The following is a 15210-nucleotide window of genomic DNA, read 5'->3' as shown; positions in this document are numbered from 1 at the left end:
CTGTGAGGTATTTGATGAAAATAATCTTAACCTATTTTCGCCTAAAAAGGACCGGTGCAATCTTTGTTGTTCTCACCAGACAGGCAGTCTGCAGTCTCCCAGACAATGAATACTCCTTGCATATGGCCCGAAAAACAGGCAAGGGAAGCAAAAAACAGTGTTAAATTAGGAACAGCTAGAGTGTTTACTATGGACCTTCAAGCACTTCTGCTTTCTCCCAGACTAAAAGCATCTGCACTGTACTATAAAATCAAACTAAAGGCCCACAATTTTACCATCTATGATTTAAAAAGTAAAGATGGTTATTGTTACCTTTGGCACGAGAGTGAAGGTGGACTAACAGCTTCGAAATTTGCCAGTATACTCGTGCATTTTATAGAAACATACGTCCAAAATGATTCAGAAGCTACTTTCTATAGCGACGGATGCACGCAACAGAATCAAAACTCCATCATGAGTAATGCACTGGCTCATCTCACCAATCAGAAAGGCATTACAATAGTGCAAAATTTCTGAAGAAATGTCACACTCAAATGGTGTGTGATTCTATGCACTCCACCACAGAAAGGAAGTTAAAAAACAGACACATTTATACTCCTGATGGCTATGTAGAAGTTTGTACTACCGCAAGACAAAGTCCTAGACCTTATGTTGTCAATTATTTGGACCACACGTTTTTCAAGTCCTATGATAAACTCTCGTTGTATTTATCTATTCTGACAGGATCCAAAATTTGGGATCCAACAGTGACTGATATCTGGTGTCTCAAGTATGATCTCTCCGGAAAAATGGAATATAAACTGAAATTCAGTGATACATGGGAACCACTTCCAAGAAGAATGTCAAACATACCCAGCTCATTTACAGTGCCCACTCTCTACAGTTCACCACTAAAGATCAGAGCAGAAAAGTTTACGCATTTGCAACAACTAAAGCAGGTCCTTCCTAAAGATGTGCATTCATTTTATGACAAACTGCCTCACATTTGTAATGAGAGAACATGTCCGTGCCTAAAAAAATGCAGCCAAAAATAAACTTGTTTACAGCCACCTATGACTGTGATTGTGATAGTAGCAGTAATAGTAACAATAATAAATATTAATAAACTGCACAAATGTTTAGTGTAATAAAAGTTTAATTAAAGCTAACAACATTGTTTCTATGTTTTTTAAACACTGTAATTTACTAACATCCAGATTCCAATATTTTGATCAATGTGAAATTATTCATTTCACTTCATATCTGTAACAATGTATCCTTACAGATGTTTCATAATACACAAATAATGCACAGTTTAAGTATGTATTTTTTTAAAACCATGCCTCTTATCTCTTCACTACCAAAAAAATAACTGTGAAAACCTCGTAACTCCAAAAACCAGCAGACAATTTGAAGTGCATAATAAAGTCTTATATACCAATGGCCGGATCCATATTGTGTAGCAGAAACCACTACATTTGACTAATCACGTCTCCATGTGATTTCTATAATTAGTTTTTTGTTTCTCCTGTAAAATTTGACCAATTTGAGTTACAAGGTTTTCAATGCCTAGTGACAATATAATGATCTAGAAATGGTACAGTTCGATGTTCACACACCACTTCTGTATGGGAGCCTTCTTGAAAAAGCTTACACGGATATACCTGAGGGAGTGGTGGTTAAAACCGAGAAACCTGTAGTTTGCAAACTTCAGAAATCACTGTATGGACCTAAGCAAGCTCCTCAGTGTTATAACAAGAAATTTACAGACTTTCTTTCACATTATAGTTTTCAAGCAACTGACACTGATCCATGTTTATTCAGTGGTGTAATCAGTGGTGATGTTATCTTGTTAGCATTATTTTTAGATGATAGTTTTACTACATCAAAGTCAATAGAAGCAATTCATAAAGCTGCCACATCACTAAAAGAAGTCTTTCAAATCACTGTCGGTTAAGGTCATTGCTTTGTTGGAGGCGAAACTGAGTGAGATTGTGTGGGAAATAAAATGTTAATATGTAAGCACCAATATACGAGGAGGATAACTGAGAAATTTGGAATGTCTGAAGCAAAAGGTTTAAGTGTTCCTGCTTATCCCCATGTGAGTCTGTTACCTAATGATGACGAGTTCAGTGGTGAAAAAGTACCATATCATGAAGCGGTTGGATCTCTTATGTTTTTGTCAGTTATCTCTCGACCAGATATTTCATTTGCAGTGAACAGTGTGAGCAGATTTTTGAACAGCCATACGTGAAAATGTGCAGTGTAAAGAGATAGAAGTTGTTTATGTGTATACCAAGAAACAAGTTGCTGATTTGTTGACCAAAACATTAACCAAAGAAAAATTTGAATATTTGCATTCAAAGTTTAATGTTGTTAATTGGTAAATGCAATCATATTGGCAAGCAGTGAAAGGAATTTACAGGTACTTAGTTGAGAAACCAGATTACAATATAGAGTACTCAAAAAGCGGGAGCAAAATGAAACTGGTTGGTCTTTCTGATGCTGACTACACAGATGATCTTACATTGCAAAAGTCAACAACAGCATTTGTTTTTCTTTTGGCTGGTGGTCCTGGACCTGGACTTCTCAGAGCCAAAACGTTGTTGCTAAGTACAAGTGAATCCGAATATGTAGCTGCTCCTACTACTGCTAAAAATGTAATTTGGCTGAGAAAATTACGAGGTGGTCTGGGAATCAAGTGTATAGGACCAACCACATTACAAATCGACAACCAGAGTGCAATCAAGTTGTCAAAAAATCCTGAACATCAAAAATACACCAAACATATAGATGTACGCTATCATTTTTTATGTGAAAAAGTGCAGTGTAAAGAGATAGAAGTTGTTTGTGTGTGTACCAGAGAACAACTTGCTGATTTGTTGACAAAAGCATTAACCAAAGAAAAATCTGAATATTTGCGCTCAAAGCTCAATGTTGTTAATTGCTAAATGCAATCACTTAAATAGTGGGAGTGTTGGAAAGGTTTTTCATAATTGCATTTGTGTGTGTTTGTGGTTCTTGTTCTGTTTATACTCACATTCTGACCACTAGTGCATAGAGTTTATTTATATGGGCACAGCTGTTTATCTTTGTCTTCTTTGCAGTAGTACTATTATTTGTATTGCTTTTGTTGCATGTGAAAAGTCAGCTGTTGTAAAGAAAGCCAGTTATTTTAATTAATAAAATAAGTTCATACACAGCTTTATTAACCTTTCTTAGCAAGCCTCCACTATCCACAATACATGCCAGGATGTATACTGGCATCTTACAAATCACAACATCATTGAGATGGTCGCAAACAGCCAGGTGTGTACCACATCACAGCCAACGCCACGTCAGTAATTCCAATCTGCCCACCATCACAATGGCCCTGGGGCTACCTCCACAATGAGTTTGTGGGTTCCATATCCGCGACATATGTAGAAGGTAGTTATGGATGCCTATTCAACTTCTACTAAATGGTACAATGTGCTCCACCTCAGCAGAAGTCATCACCTGGAAATTAGCTTAAGTATTTGCAATCGAAGGCCTCCTTAAAGTCATCATTTCAGAAGATGGACTCTACTTCCAGTACCAAACCTTTTCAAATATCTCTACCCTCAGTGGCATATAGCACCTTCCATGCATTCCATTTCATCACTCTTCCAATGGTACAGGAGACCATCTGACATGGACATTCAAGATATACCCAGCCCAGACCATTCAGGAGAAGAACTGAGTGGACAGCATTGACAAACATTTTAAGTATGTACCATACCACACCCATCAACAGAAAAGGGATGGGTAAATTGCTTCATGGTAGACAATCAAAGATAGCACTTTGCCTCCCACAGCTGGACAAACACTAACCATCACCACAAGCCCGGTGTACTTCAGAGGAAAGTTCCAGTCCTCATTTGGGGTATGGGTGTCAACTAGCTTAACTTCAGAGAACTAGAAGGCTTGTTCATAGATATGGGCACCTTGTTGCCTTCTGGGCACTGTCATCAAACTCCAGAGTACAGCAGTGGTTGCACCCTTTCCTTCTCATCTCTTACAGTTAGTCTCTCCAGACCTTTTCCTTCACCCTTCTTCCTTCACCTTCAACCCTTCTACCCAAAGAAGGAGCCACTGGCTCCGAAAGCTTGCCAATCACAACAGTCTTTTATGTGTGTGTTCCACCGCCGTTTGGTGAGTAGATTTTTTATCTATCCAATTAAATAATTGTGATTAACTGTTTAACTAATAATTCATTGAATGTAAATTCCAGGTTCAAGTATCAATAATTAATGAAAAGACAGATTGTTACTCACCATAAAGGCAACATGTTGAGTTACAGACAAGCACAATGAAAAGACACACATTAGTATCTGCATGGCACCCTTCTGTGCCAACCTGTTTACAGACCATCTAGAGGAGACTTTCCTAGCCTCCAAAACGCCAAACCCCTCGTTTGGTTCAGGTTCAATTATGATACCTTCATGATCTGGATTCAGGGGCAAGACACCCTATCCTCATTCTTTCACAATCTCAACACCTCTCTCACTTGCTTCACTTGGTGCACTTCAACACAGCATGCTGCCATCCTGGACATTGACCTACTCCTCTCTGATGGCTCTATCCACACCTCTGTTCACGTTAAACCCACCAAACACCAGCAGTACCAGCATTTCAACAGCTGTCATCCCTTCCACACCAAAAAATCCCTCATACACAGCCCAGCCATCTGGGGATGGCATACCTGCAGTGACAGGAACTCCCTTGCCCAGTATGCTGACGGTCTCACTCAGCCCTTCAGACAGGCAACATCCCCCAGACCTAGACCACAAACAGATCTCCCATGTCATTTCCCCATAAACATATATTCCTCCTACCAACCCAAGAACCACAGCCTACAAAAGAATGCCCCTTCATCACATCCTTTGTCATGGCCTTGATTACCAAACATCATGCACAGAAATGAGGGATATCCTTCCCAAAATCCTTGCCATCCCTCCTAAAGTGATGTTCCATCATTCACCCAACCTCTACAACAACCTAGTCCATCCCTATGCCACTCCAAATTCCAACACTTTGCCACAGGGACCGCATCCCTGTGGAAGACCAAGGTGCAAGACCTGCCCAATACACCCACCCAGCATTTCCTGTTCCCATCATGTCACAGGCTTATCCTACTCCTACAGAAGCCAGGTCACCTATGAAAGCAGCCATCTCATATACTAGCTTGCTGCAATCATTTCACAGTTTTTTGTATTGGTTTGCTCCACCAGACAGCATTCTTCTCTCACTTCACTCATACCCTGCTATCCCTTCTCCTTCCCTGCCTCCTCCAGACTGCTGCCTCTGTTCTATGTGACAGCAGCATTCCAGTCCAATCTGCTGGAGATGGTGGTCATGTGTGTGTGTGTGAAGTGTGCTTGCTTGTCTGAATGAATTTGTGTGTGTGTGTGTGTGTGTGTGTGTGTGTGTGTGTGTGTGTTTCCTTTTCTGGAGAAGGCTTTGGCCGGAAGCTAATGTGTAAGTGTCTTTTCGTCTTTTCGTTGTGCCTGTCTGCAACTCAGTGTGTCATCTTTATGGTGAGTAGCACTCTATCTTTTCCTTAGTCATCAATTAATAATTCACGTTATTGATACACTAACTTTGTGGCAACTGAAAGGATTAAAATTCAGCAAGTCATATTAGTATGCCATTGAAGAATTGAAGAACTATCTTATGGGTTTCGGTAGTTGTCAACCCACTTTCAAGTATTCAAGGCATTACTCCTTTGGGCACATCTGAACATGCATGAAATTACCATTGTCGTTAAAATGTTACCACAAGGCCTCCTAACAAATATGCCTCCATGTCTGCCCAATCTATTTTTTTATTTTTTTTATCTGCCAATTTTAGAAAACATACTAACTTCTGATGTCCCTATAGAAAGAAACAAGCAGTCATGTTGGCTTCAAGATGCAGTGAAGAGGATGACTGGTAGGTCACTCCTTCTGGTAATCAAAGGTCATATCTCGCTTGATTCCCTCTTATTTTAGCTCATTTGGCTCATATTAGCTCCGTTAGCACATTTCATTTCAGCTCATGTCAGTTCAGTTCCAGCCTGTAGATGTGATTTCATGTAAGCACATTATTGGTCTTCCAAAATGAGTATCTAACAGTGATTATACACATTAAATCAGAATGGTTTCTGATTCACCAACCCCCACCGATGGAATCTTCATGATGTAATATCACAGCCAGTTAACAATTCCCTTTCCCTTGTGCTTCTTCCAGTGAGAGCTTTAGGCAAAGATCTGAAGAGATCACTTATCCCTGTGGCTAGTGAATAAGTTTTCTAATATTTGATTCAGTTCGTCATCTTATGTACTTATTCTTCCATCCTTAATCTGTACTCAGTATTGATGTCTAATGGAATGTGTATAATGGTTAAGTATTCTTCTCAGTTACTAAATAACCCATGGTGTAGAAGTGTGAGGTAGTAGCTGACTTGTGTTCTTTCCACTAAGCAGAAATAAAACAACTGCAGTCAAAGCAACAAATAGTTAGGTGTGATTATTTGATTATAGAGGTGTGTTTTGCTCCCTTTTTTTCTATTGTCCCCATTTGCAAGTTGAGGAAGCAGTTAAGTCATTAGACACTAACAGCAAGACCACCTGCTAATTTGGATGTAAAGCATATAGTTGCCACTTAATCAACTTCTGCACTCACTGACAGAATTAATCTGATAATTCACTTTCTCTGTTATTAAAAATCAAGCCAGGGATGATCAAGTAAGTTCTCTTCCTCTTATGGCAGAGGAAGTTATAAAGCAGAAACTGTACCCCCACCACCACACACAAGATGACAATATAACCGATTGCAAAGCAGGCAGAAGCCTATACTGAGCCATTTTCTTCTCACCACCACTGCCACAGCACACAGTACAACATCACTCTGCTCCATCCAGATTCCACTAAATTTGTTGTCTTTCTCTGCTGTACTGCCACAGGGCTTTGACTCTGCCAGCACTGCTCGACTGCAGACAATAACAATGTGGAAACATTTCCTCTGTAAAACTGTGCCATTGTGGCCTAGATCAAGTGTCACTGACTGCAACCTGTGAAGGAACCTGAAATTCTGGTACTTCAAGTATTCTACTTTGCTTATTTTCTTGTTGACTACAATTTTTTCTGGGCACAAGGATCAAGAGATTTAAGTTGTATTAATGTTTAAAATTTGTGTATTTACTGCTGTAGATTACAGTATACTTCATCAGTGAGACAATATTAAAAGCGATGGTGTTGTTGGTTCTGGTGTGTGTGTGTGTGTGTGTGTGTGTGTGTTGTGCGCAGTTTATGAACACTCAACAATGAGGTTATCAGTGAACTTACTAAAATAAGAAGAAATGAATGGGGCTAAAATGTGTTCCATATTAAAAAGTGTGAAAGACAATCTTATTTCATACTGCACTCACACTTCCCCAGTCTCTCTCATATTCACCCACACAGTCAAAATATTGTAATAATAAAGCATTTCAATTTGCTATCACTGATAATGCTAATTATGATGTCATCTGTTGTGTGTAAACATTACAATAATGTACTCTACCTTAAATTTACAATTTGTACCACACAGTGCAACACGGTATTACAAATGCCAATCTGTAATAAGCCCAACACTTCGGTGGTTGTATAATATAAGCACTTTCCAACTGAACTCTTCATACGCATCATGTCCAAGTCATTGAATAATTCATCAAATAACCTGATTTTGGACTCTTCCACTTCTTTTTAACTCCTTCAAAAAAGGCCTTTTACTGAAAAACATAATGATACAGAAAATAAACTAAAAATTCTGACTTACCTCTGCCTCTGTTACTGTTTGTAAGTGCTTCAGCTGCATTATTCCTCAAATAAGCTTGACAGTTTCCAGTAAAATCTCTACATCTGTAAGACAAATGCTTGAAGTCACCTCTTGATCACTCAAAACAGGATATTTAAAAAATATATATATTCTGAGGAAATATTACCCATTAAAATTAAGTGACCAATCAGTTCATTTTACATTCAGCACTTCATTTCCTTTGTCTTGTCTTACTGCAACCATAAGCTAATTTTGACTCCATTTTACAAAAGAATTTCAATCTACTACTGAAAAATTTACTCTACAAATTCTGAAATTGTATAAGGTGAGAGGAGATTACACAGCTTTGCCAGAACATGAAATACACACAAAGTATAACTTCTTCCACAACTACTTAAAGTCCTTTCATTTCTTCGACTTTAACAAAGGATGCACAGAGAGTTTATACACACTACTCATGCTGCCTTACGGGAAAATCAGAGACCATATTGTAAATTTTTTTAACTAGGTATACACTATCTTATCAAAAGTATCTGGACACATACTAGTGGACATTAATAGAGAGTGTGTCCAACCTTTACTTTTATGACAGATTCAGCTCTGCTATGGACACTTTCAATGAGGTGGCTGAATGTTTATAGAGTGAATGGGAACCAATTCTTCCTCAAGAGCTGAAACGAGAGAAGATCTGGAGTCTGAAGCAATATCAGCATCCTGACTCATTCCGAACATGTTCCATTGGAATCAATTTGAGGCTCTTGGCAGACCAGTCCATTTCAGGAGTGTTATTGTCCACAAATCATTGCTTCGCAGATGCTGCTTTATGACAGGGTACATTGTCATTCTGATACAAATAGTAAATGTCTCCGAACTGTTCTACTATTGCAGGCAGTACAAAATAGCGTAAAATGTGTTTATATCCTTTTGCATTTAGTGTTTACTTAAGTACTACAAAGGGAACTCAGCCTAGCTGTGAAAGACACCTCCATACTGTAACCACCATCTCCTCCGTATTTCACTGTCGTCACTACACATTGTGACAAGCAACATTCTCCAGTCATTCGTCAGACCCAAGCCCTTCCATCAGATAGTCAGAGGGTATAGAGTGATTCATCACTCAGAATCCCTCGTTTCCAGTCATCCACTGTCCAGTGGCACCACACACCACATGAAGCATCACTTAGCGTTGACTAAAGACATTTTCTTGGACTTACCATCAGTAACACACTAAATTGGAAACCACATATTGAGGCATTGTCACAAAAGCTTAGTAAAACCTGCTATCTATTACGATCATTAAAAGACACAGCCAGTGTAGATACCTTGAAGCTGGTGTACCATGCCCTGTTTGAGTCAGTCTTGAGCTATGGCCTAATCTTCTGGGGAAAGAGCTCTGATTCTCTCACAATTTTCAAGTTACAAAAACAAGTAGTAAGAATAATGAAATGTAAAAAAAGAACTGAACACTGTAAACCACTATTTCAACAGCTAAAACTCATGCCACTGCCATGCCTCTATATATTGGAACTAGCTTGTTTTACAGTACAGCACTTGGACGCCCTCAACAGCAATGCAGACCGCCACACACGACACCAGAAACAAAACACAGTTACAAATTATAGCCCACAACACAAAATTATATGTGAATGGGGTTAAATGTATGGGCATTAAAATATACAACCATCTCCCAACAGACATAAAAACAAGCAAAAACCCAAAAATAATGAGAATTAAAGGAATTGCTACTAAATCACCGTTTCTATTCCATACATGAATTTCTTGAAATAAAATTTTAATTACTTGCAATAAGCTGTTTATTCAGTTATAGATGTTTCTACTTAGTAAGATACTTTAATTATTCTCTCTTATCTATATTCTGTCTGTATCTCATATATGTCCTCTACTATGTGAACTATGTACCACAATATTTTAATTACTTGTAATAAGCTGTATATTCACTTGTACATATTTCTCCTTAGTAAGATAATTTAATTATTGTTTGTTACTCATATTCTGTCTGTATCTCTTATATGTATTCTGCTATGTGCAGTATGCCCCACTGTCATCTCTCATCACACACCGCCTTTTTTATATTTTGTCTATATATCCTATATGTATTCTGCTAAGTGAGTTATGTGCCACTACTGTCATCTCTCATCATATACCATCTTGACATAATTTTTCGAATTGACTTGTCCTATATCATGATGTGCTTTGCTCTACAAATTGTATGATCTGTAGGACCAATAATAAATCAAATCAAATCAAATCAAAATCAAATGTGTGGCTTACAAGGAGCTGCTCGACAATTGTACCCCATCCTAGGTAACTGCCTACGCACAATCACTGTGTTACCTGAACTGTTGGTAGCACTTTGGAACCCACAAGTGATTCCTTCTGCTTATTTCATATTATCTTTCACAATTGCCGTCCAGCTGCTCAATGGTCCCTGTCTGTCAGCACATGAGGTCTGAATGGTCTGTGGTTGTTCTTTTGTGTTTCTATTTCGTAATCACACTACAAACAGTTAACTTTGGCAGCTTTAGATGGGTTGAAATATCACTAGTGGATTTGTTACTCAGGAGTCATCGAATTACTAGTCCGCATTCGAAGTCACTGAACTCCCCTGGTAGACCCATCCAGCTGTCACTGATTACTGGCAACACAATTATCCCCCTCCCCCCCCCACCCTCCGCCTCCTCCTCTTATGTTAGCAGATCCATCTCTCATGCCATCTAGTGATCAACTCCACATTACAATGGTGTGTCCACATACTTTTGTTCAGACAGTTTATCTTTCAGCCTCATATCACTTTATACAGCCACCATAGTTTTGTAAGACATGATTTTCCTAAATCTCCTCAAACGCTAGGCAACACACTTCTTCAATTAGTGATGGTTTGAATCATTCTCTTTCCTCATAAAAAAAATTGCTAACAATAGCATTTGAGTGCCCTGAGACTCAAATATATGATGAAAAATTTAGCAGTGAGTTTATACATCATGTGGTATTAGCTCATTTTTCATGAGGAAACAGAATTACTCAAACTATCTCCAATAAGGGAAGTACACTGCATTATGTTTGCAAGATTTAGGTAAATTGTGTCTTACTTAAAATATGATAGCTTTATGAAGATTACGATAATATATGGCAGTCCCAACTCAGACAGATTACTGCAGTAGGGTCAGTTCATATCAAATCAAAGATTGGAACCTCACAGTGTCAGATATTTTTTGCTGAATCATGGACCCAGCCAAAGTGGGGTGGCTGGCATGCCTCAATGACAGATGATAGGATAGCTACATAGCTGCAACCAGAACACAGGTGTATCTGCAGAGAAGCCAAACTAAGCCTGAAATGAAGAGGGATAGCAGCCTTTCCAGTGTTGCTGAAGCAACAGTCTGGATGAGTGATCAGGCTTTGTAACACTGCTAATGGATGAAAATCTTTACTTTTCCTGAAAACAGGCAGCTCAACTGTGTGACTTAATGATAACGGTATCATTTTAGGTCAAATATTCTGGACATAAAATAGTCCTCCATATGCTCCAGGTGAGAGTTACTAAGGATGAAGTGAACTTCCAAAACAACAAAACCTGTGTTCCAAATCTAAATGATTAGTCTGCAGTCCACACCTGCATGTTTGGAAAAAGTTCACAGAACCACTTTCACACAATTTCTTGACTGTTTCACTTTCAAATACCATGTGGGAAAAATGAACACCTATATCTTTTCTGTGCAATCTCTGATTTCTCTTATTTTATTACGATAATCATTTCTCACTATGTAGATGAAAGCCGACAAAAAAATTTGGCATTTGAAGGAAAAAATTATTAGTCATTGTTGCACTGATACTTCTATTCTTGTCGGGAATTTACTATAGGTACCAAAACTAAAATGGACATCACTAACTCTAGGTGCCCTCTATAAAAAATGTACAAGATGAAATCAGTCTCCACTTACAATATCTTCCCAGTTATTTCTATTAAGTCTAGTACATACCTTCTCTAATTGGTCTGATCACATTGTAAAACATTTCCATTCAAGGGCTTATGGCACTAAGAACAGTTTTTGTAATATGTTCCCAAGTCAATTACTGAAGTATAACACTCACAGAGGTGTTACATGCATTACTCACAGAAGTCTAAGGCCTGAGACTTTATTCCACATTTTGTGTAGATAAAGGTCATGTGGCTAGGGCCTCCCGTCGGGTAGACCGTTCGCCGGGTGCAAGTCTTTCGATTTGACGCCACTTCGGCGACTTGCGCGTCGATAGGGATGAGATGATGATGATAAGGACAACACAACACCCAGTCCCTGAGCGCAGAAAATCTCCGACCCAGCTGGGAATTGAACCTGGGCCCTTAGGATTGACATTCTGTCGTGCTGACCACTCAGCTACCGGGGGCGGAGTTTTGTGTAGGTTACTGAATTGTAACCATCTATGTGTATCCGTTCAGTTTCTGTTGCTTTTGATTCCTCAGTTATCTGCAGTCATATGAGAAGTGTGCCTTCTTATTTAACAAGTTTACTATATTTTTATGAAAAAATACAAATATATTAGGACTGTTATCATTTGTGTCATTCAAGTCGGCCTTTTTTGTTATAACCAATTGATGAAACTGAGTCTATAGTTATTCAGAAGCTCCATCAGTCAGAAACATTTCCCTAAACAGTACCTAGTAAAAATAATGGGAAACACAAGAATTATAAAGATCTGATTCACTGGCTGGTTCTACAAATTAGTTCTGCAAGTAACCTTTTACCGTAAGCACTCATACATCATGCCTTGAGTGGCACAAACTTGTAAAGGGCGACACATCACTCTTACTCATGTGTGATCACTCACTCTGTTGAGTGTCGTCTCTGATGCTCTGCAGTTGCATATTCAACAAAATACTCTATCCAGTGCATTCCTTATCGCTCAAAGAGTGACTCAGTCTATGCAGTTGTCTGAGATGAGCATTCCCATCAATGGGTCTGATTTTAACATCATCTGCGTAGTTGTAGTTATAGTCCAAAATGTTTCCAGAATCCCTAATAATCATTAGGCCTACATGATGTTCTTTATCAAGATTTTTTCCCACAAAACCACAAATCACAGTGGCACTAGGCTTAAAAATACTAGTTACATGGTATTCTCTATGTTGGATGTTACATACTAGTTCAGATGTTTCCTTCCCAAGACTACTCCCCAAGCAGATGTACCTTCTTGGTACTTTTAAGCTTCTAACTTTCTAACTTTGTCTCATCAGCATGATCCTAAACTCCTTAAGTTGTCTGCATATTTTAATCCACTATCTTCAGAGCAGTGAAGTTGTTGGATATGTCTACATTAAACACAGCAGACTTGCAGCATATCTAGAATCTCTGACTGATCCAGCAGGTTCAACCACAGTTCATTCGACCCTCCTAATGCAGCCAATTGTAGATCTCAACTCTTCCAATTCTGCTTGTGCTAGTGCCATATCTGTTTCCAGGACTAAGATGAGCAGTTATTTCTTCATGATCGTGGAGAGGTAGGTACAACTACCACAGAGATAAAGGTAGCCCACATATACACAGAAGCTGGTTGTTCATATCTACATCTACATCCACATTCTTACTCTGCCACTCACTGTGAATTGTGTGGCAGAGGGTATGACCCACTGTGCAAGTTACTGAGGCTTCTTCCCATTTCATTCACACATGGAGCACAGGAAGAATGACTGTTTAAATGCTTCTGTTCATGCTGCGATTAATCTAATCTCATCCTCATAATCCCTATGGTAGTGATATATAGAGGGATGTACTATATTCCTAGGGTCATCATCTGAAGCCGGTTCTTGAAATTTTGTATGTAGGCTTTCAAGGGATAGTTTCTGTCTGTTTTCAAGAGTCTGTCAGTTCAGTTCTTTGTTCTTTCAGCGTACCTGTGACACTCTCCCATGTGTCAAACAAACCTATAACTATTTGTGCTACCCTCCTACTTTCAATATTTCCATTAGTCCTATTTGGTATGGGTTGTACCTCAACAATATTATAGGATGGGTCACAACTCCTCTGTAAACTGACTGCATTTGCCTTATATACCACCAATAAACTCGAGGCTGCTATCTACTTTACCAACAACTTAGTCTACACGATGGTTCCATTCCATGTCCACATGGCATAAGCAGTATCACTTCTGGCAGGGGGGTTACCTTCATAGTCTTGGATGTCATAGTATCTAGTGTAAGTTAAAATTCAGGACACATATCTTTTATTTTATTTTATTTTTTTACAAAAAAAATTCCTGCCCCGTGATACAGGCCTCCAAAGAGGACACTGCAAACATCATTTTGAAGATGTGAATTCCGGAAAAATCTTTAAAATGCTGTATCTCTGTAACAGTTCTAGATATTTTGTTACAGTTTTTGTTTTATTTGAAAGACAATTTCTTCATGATTAGAATGGTATTCTCCATTTGGACAAACCTACCAAAGTTCTTTTACTGTTGTCTTTTGAATTTTAAAAAAAATTTTTTTTTTTTATTTACAGAAAATTTTTTTTTTAAGAATGCCAATCCAGAAAAGTTAGATTTTTTTCTGTTGATTAGTACCACGTATTACTGCATTCTGTGTACAGGAGAGCTTCCAGTTTTAATTGGACAGGTTTTATTTTAAAAAATCTTTTTTTTTTAACTTTCAAGGTTAACATATGTCTTCACTGAAGTTGTTTTTACTAATTTCTTTGTTACAAAGTTTATTTCTATTGTCTTTGTTGCAGTTTTTTCTTATCACTTTCTCTGTTGCAGTTATTTCTTTTAACTTTCATTGCAGATATTTCTTACACTTTGATGTAGTATCTTGTCAGTTTCTTTGTTGTGGTTGTTCATTGCTGGTTTCGGTACTGTAGTTGTTCAGTGCTAATTTGTTTACTGAAAAGGCTTCTAAGAAATCTGAGACCATCCAGTGAGTTCTGTGCTTTCATGAGGAATTTGCCAGTTGACACAGTTGTAGTATGTTTGGTGAAAAGGACTGTTTGAAATGTCTTCAGACTGGGGCCACAGGAGAGTGAAGTGTGGTGACTATTTGCATATCCATAAAAGAGTGATATACAAGGTGAAGCGAAATTCGCTCACTCGGGCTTCGCAGTGCTACTCCTCACAAGCCAGCAATAAAAAAAATGTCTGTCACAAAATCTTGTCCAGCGAGGCCATCCGGCAGAAAAAGGAAGTTAAAGAGTGGCAATCTGGCAACACTCTAACCACATGTATGGTAAGTGCCTCTGACAGCGCACTTTAGATGTTCTGCATAGTTGGTGCAGTGGATAGAGTTTCTGGTTAGCATGCAGGAGGTCGAGGATTTGATCCTGGGTTGGAGCGCATTTTTTTTTTTTTGGCTACGATAATTTCATTCTGACATTTCATACTGTAATATACACTGTTTCTTAT

The 15210-nt window shown here is 38.5% G+C and overlaps 1 protein-coding gene across 1 annotated transcript in view; it reads right to left on the bottom strand.

Annotated features, from left to right (window-relative positions):
* The window catches only part of LOC124605475 (intraflagellar transport protein 172 homolog), a 320057-nt gene that overhangs the window by 293591 nt on the left and 11256 nt on the right, over positions 1-15210 (bottom strand). The window contains exon 2 of the mRNA XM_047137189.1: positions 7798-7880. Within this exon, the coding sequence (XP_046993145.1) occupies positions 7798-7836 (39 nt within the window). The 5' untranslated portion in view covers positions 7837-7880. The remainder of the gene's footprint in view (positions 1-7797; positions 7881-15210) is intronic.

This window comes from Schistocerca americana, chromosome 3, assembly GCF_021461395.2.
Source record: "Schistocerca americana isolate TAMUIC-IGC-003095 chromosome 3, iqSchAmer2.1, whole genome shotgun sequence".
Lineage (NCBI taxonomy): Eukaryota > Metazoa > Arthropoda > Insecta > Orthoptera > Acrididae > Schistocerca > Schistocerca americana.
Note: the sequence above shows the minus strand (reverse complement) of the source record. Positions and strands in the feature narration are given on the sequence as shown.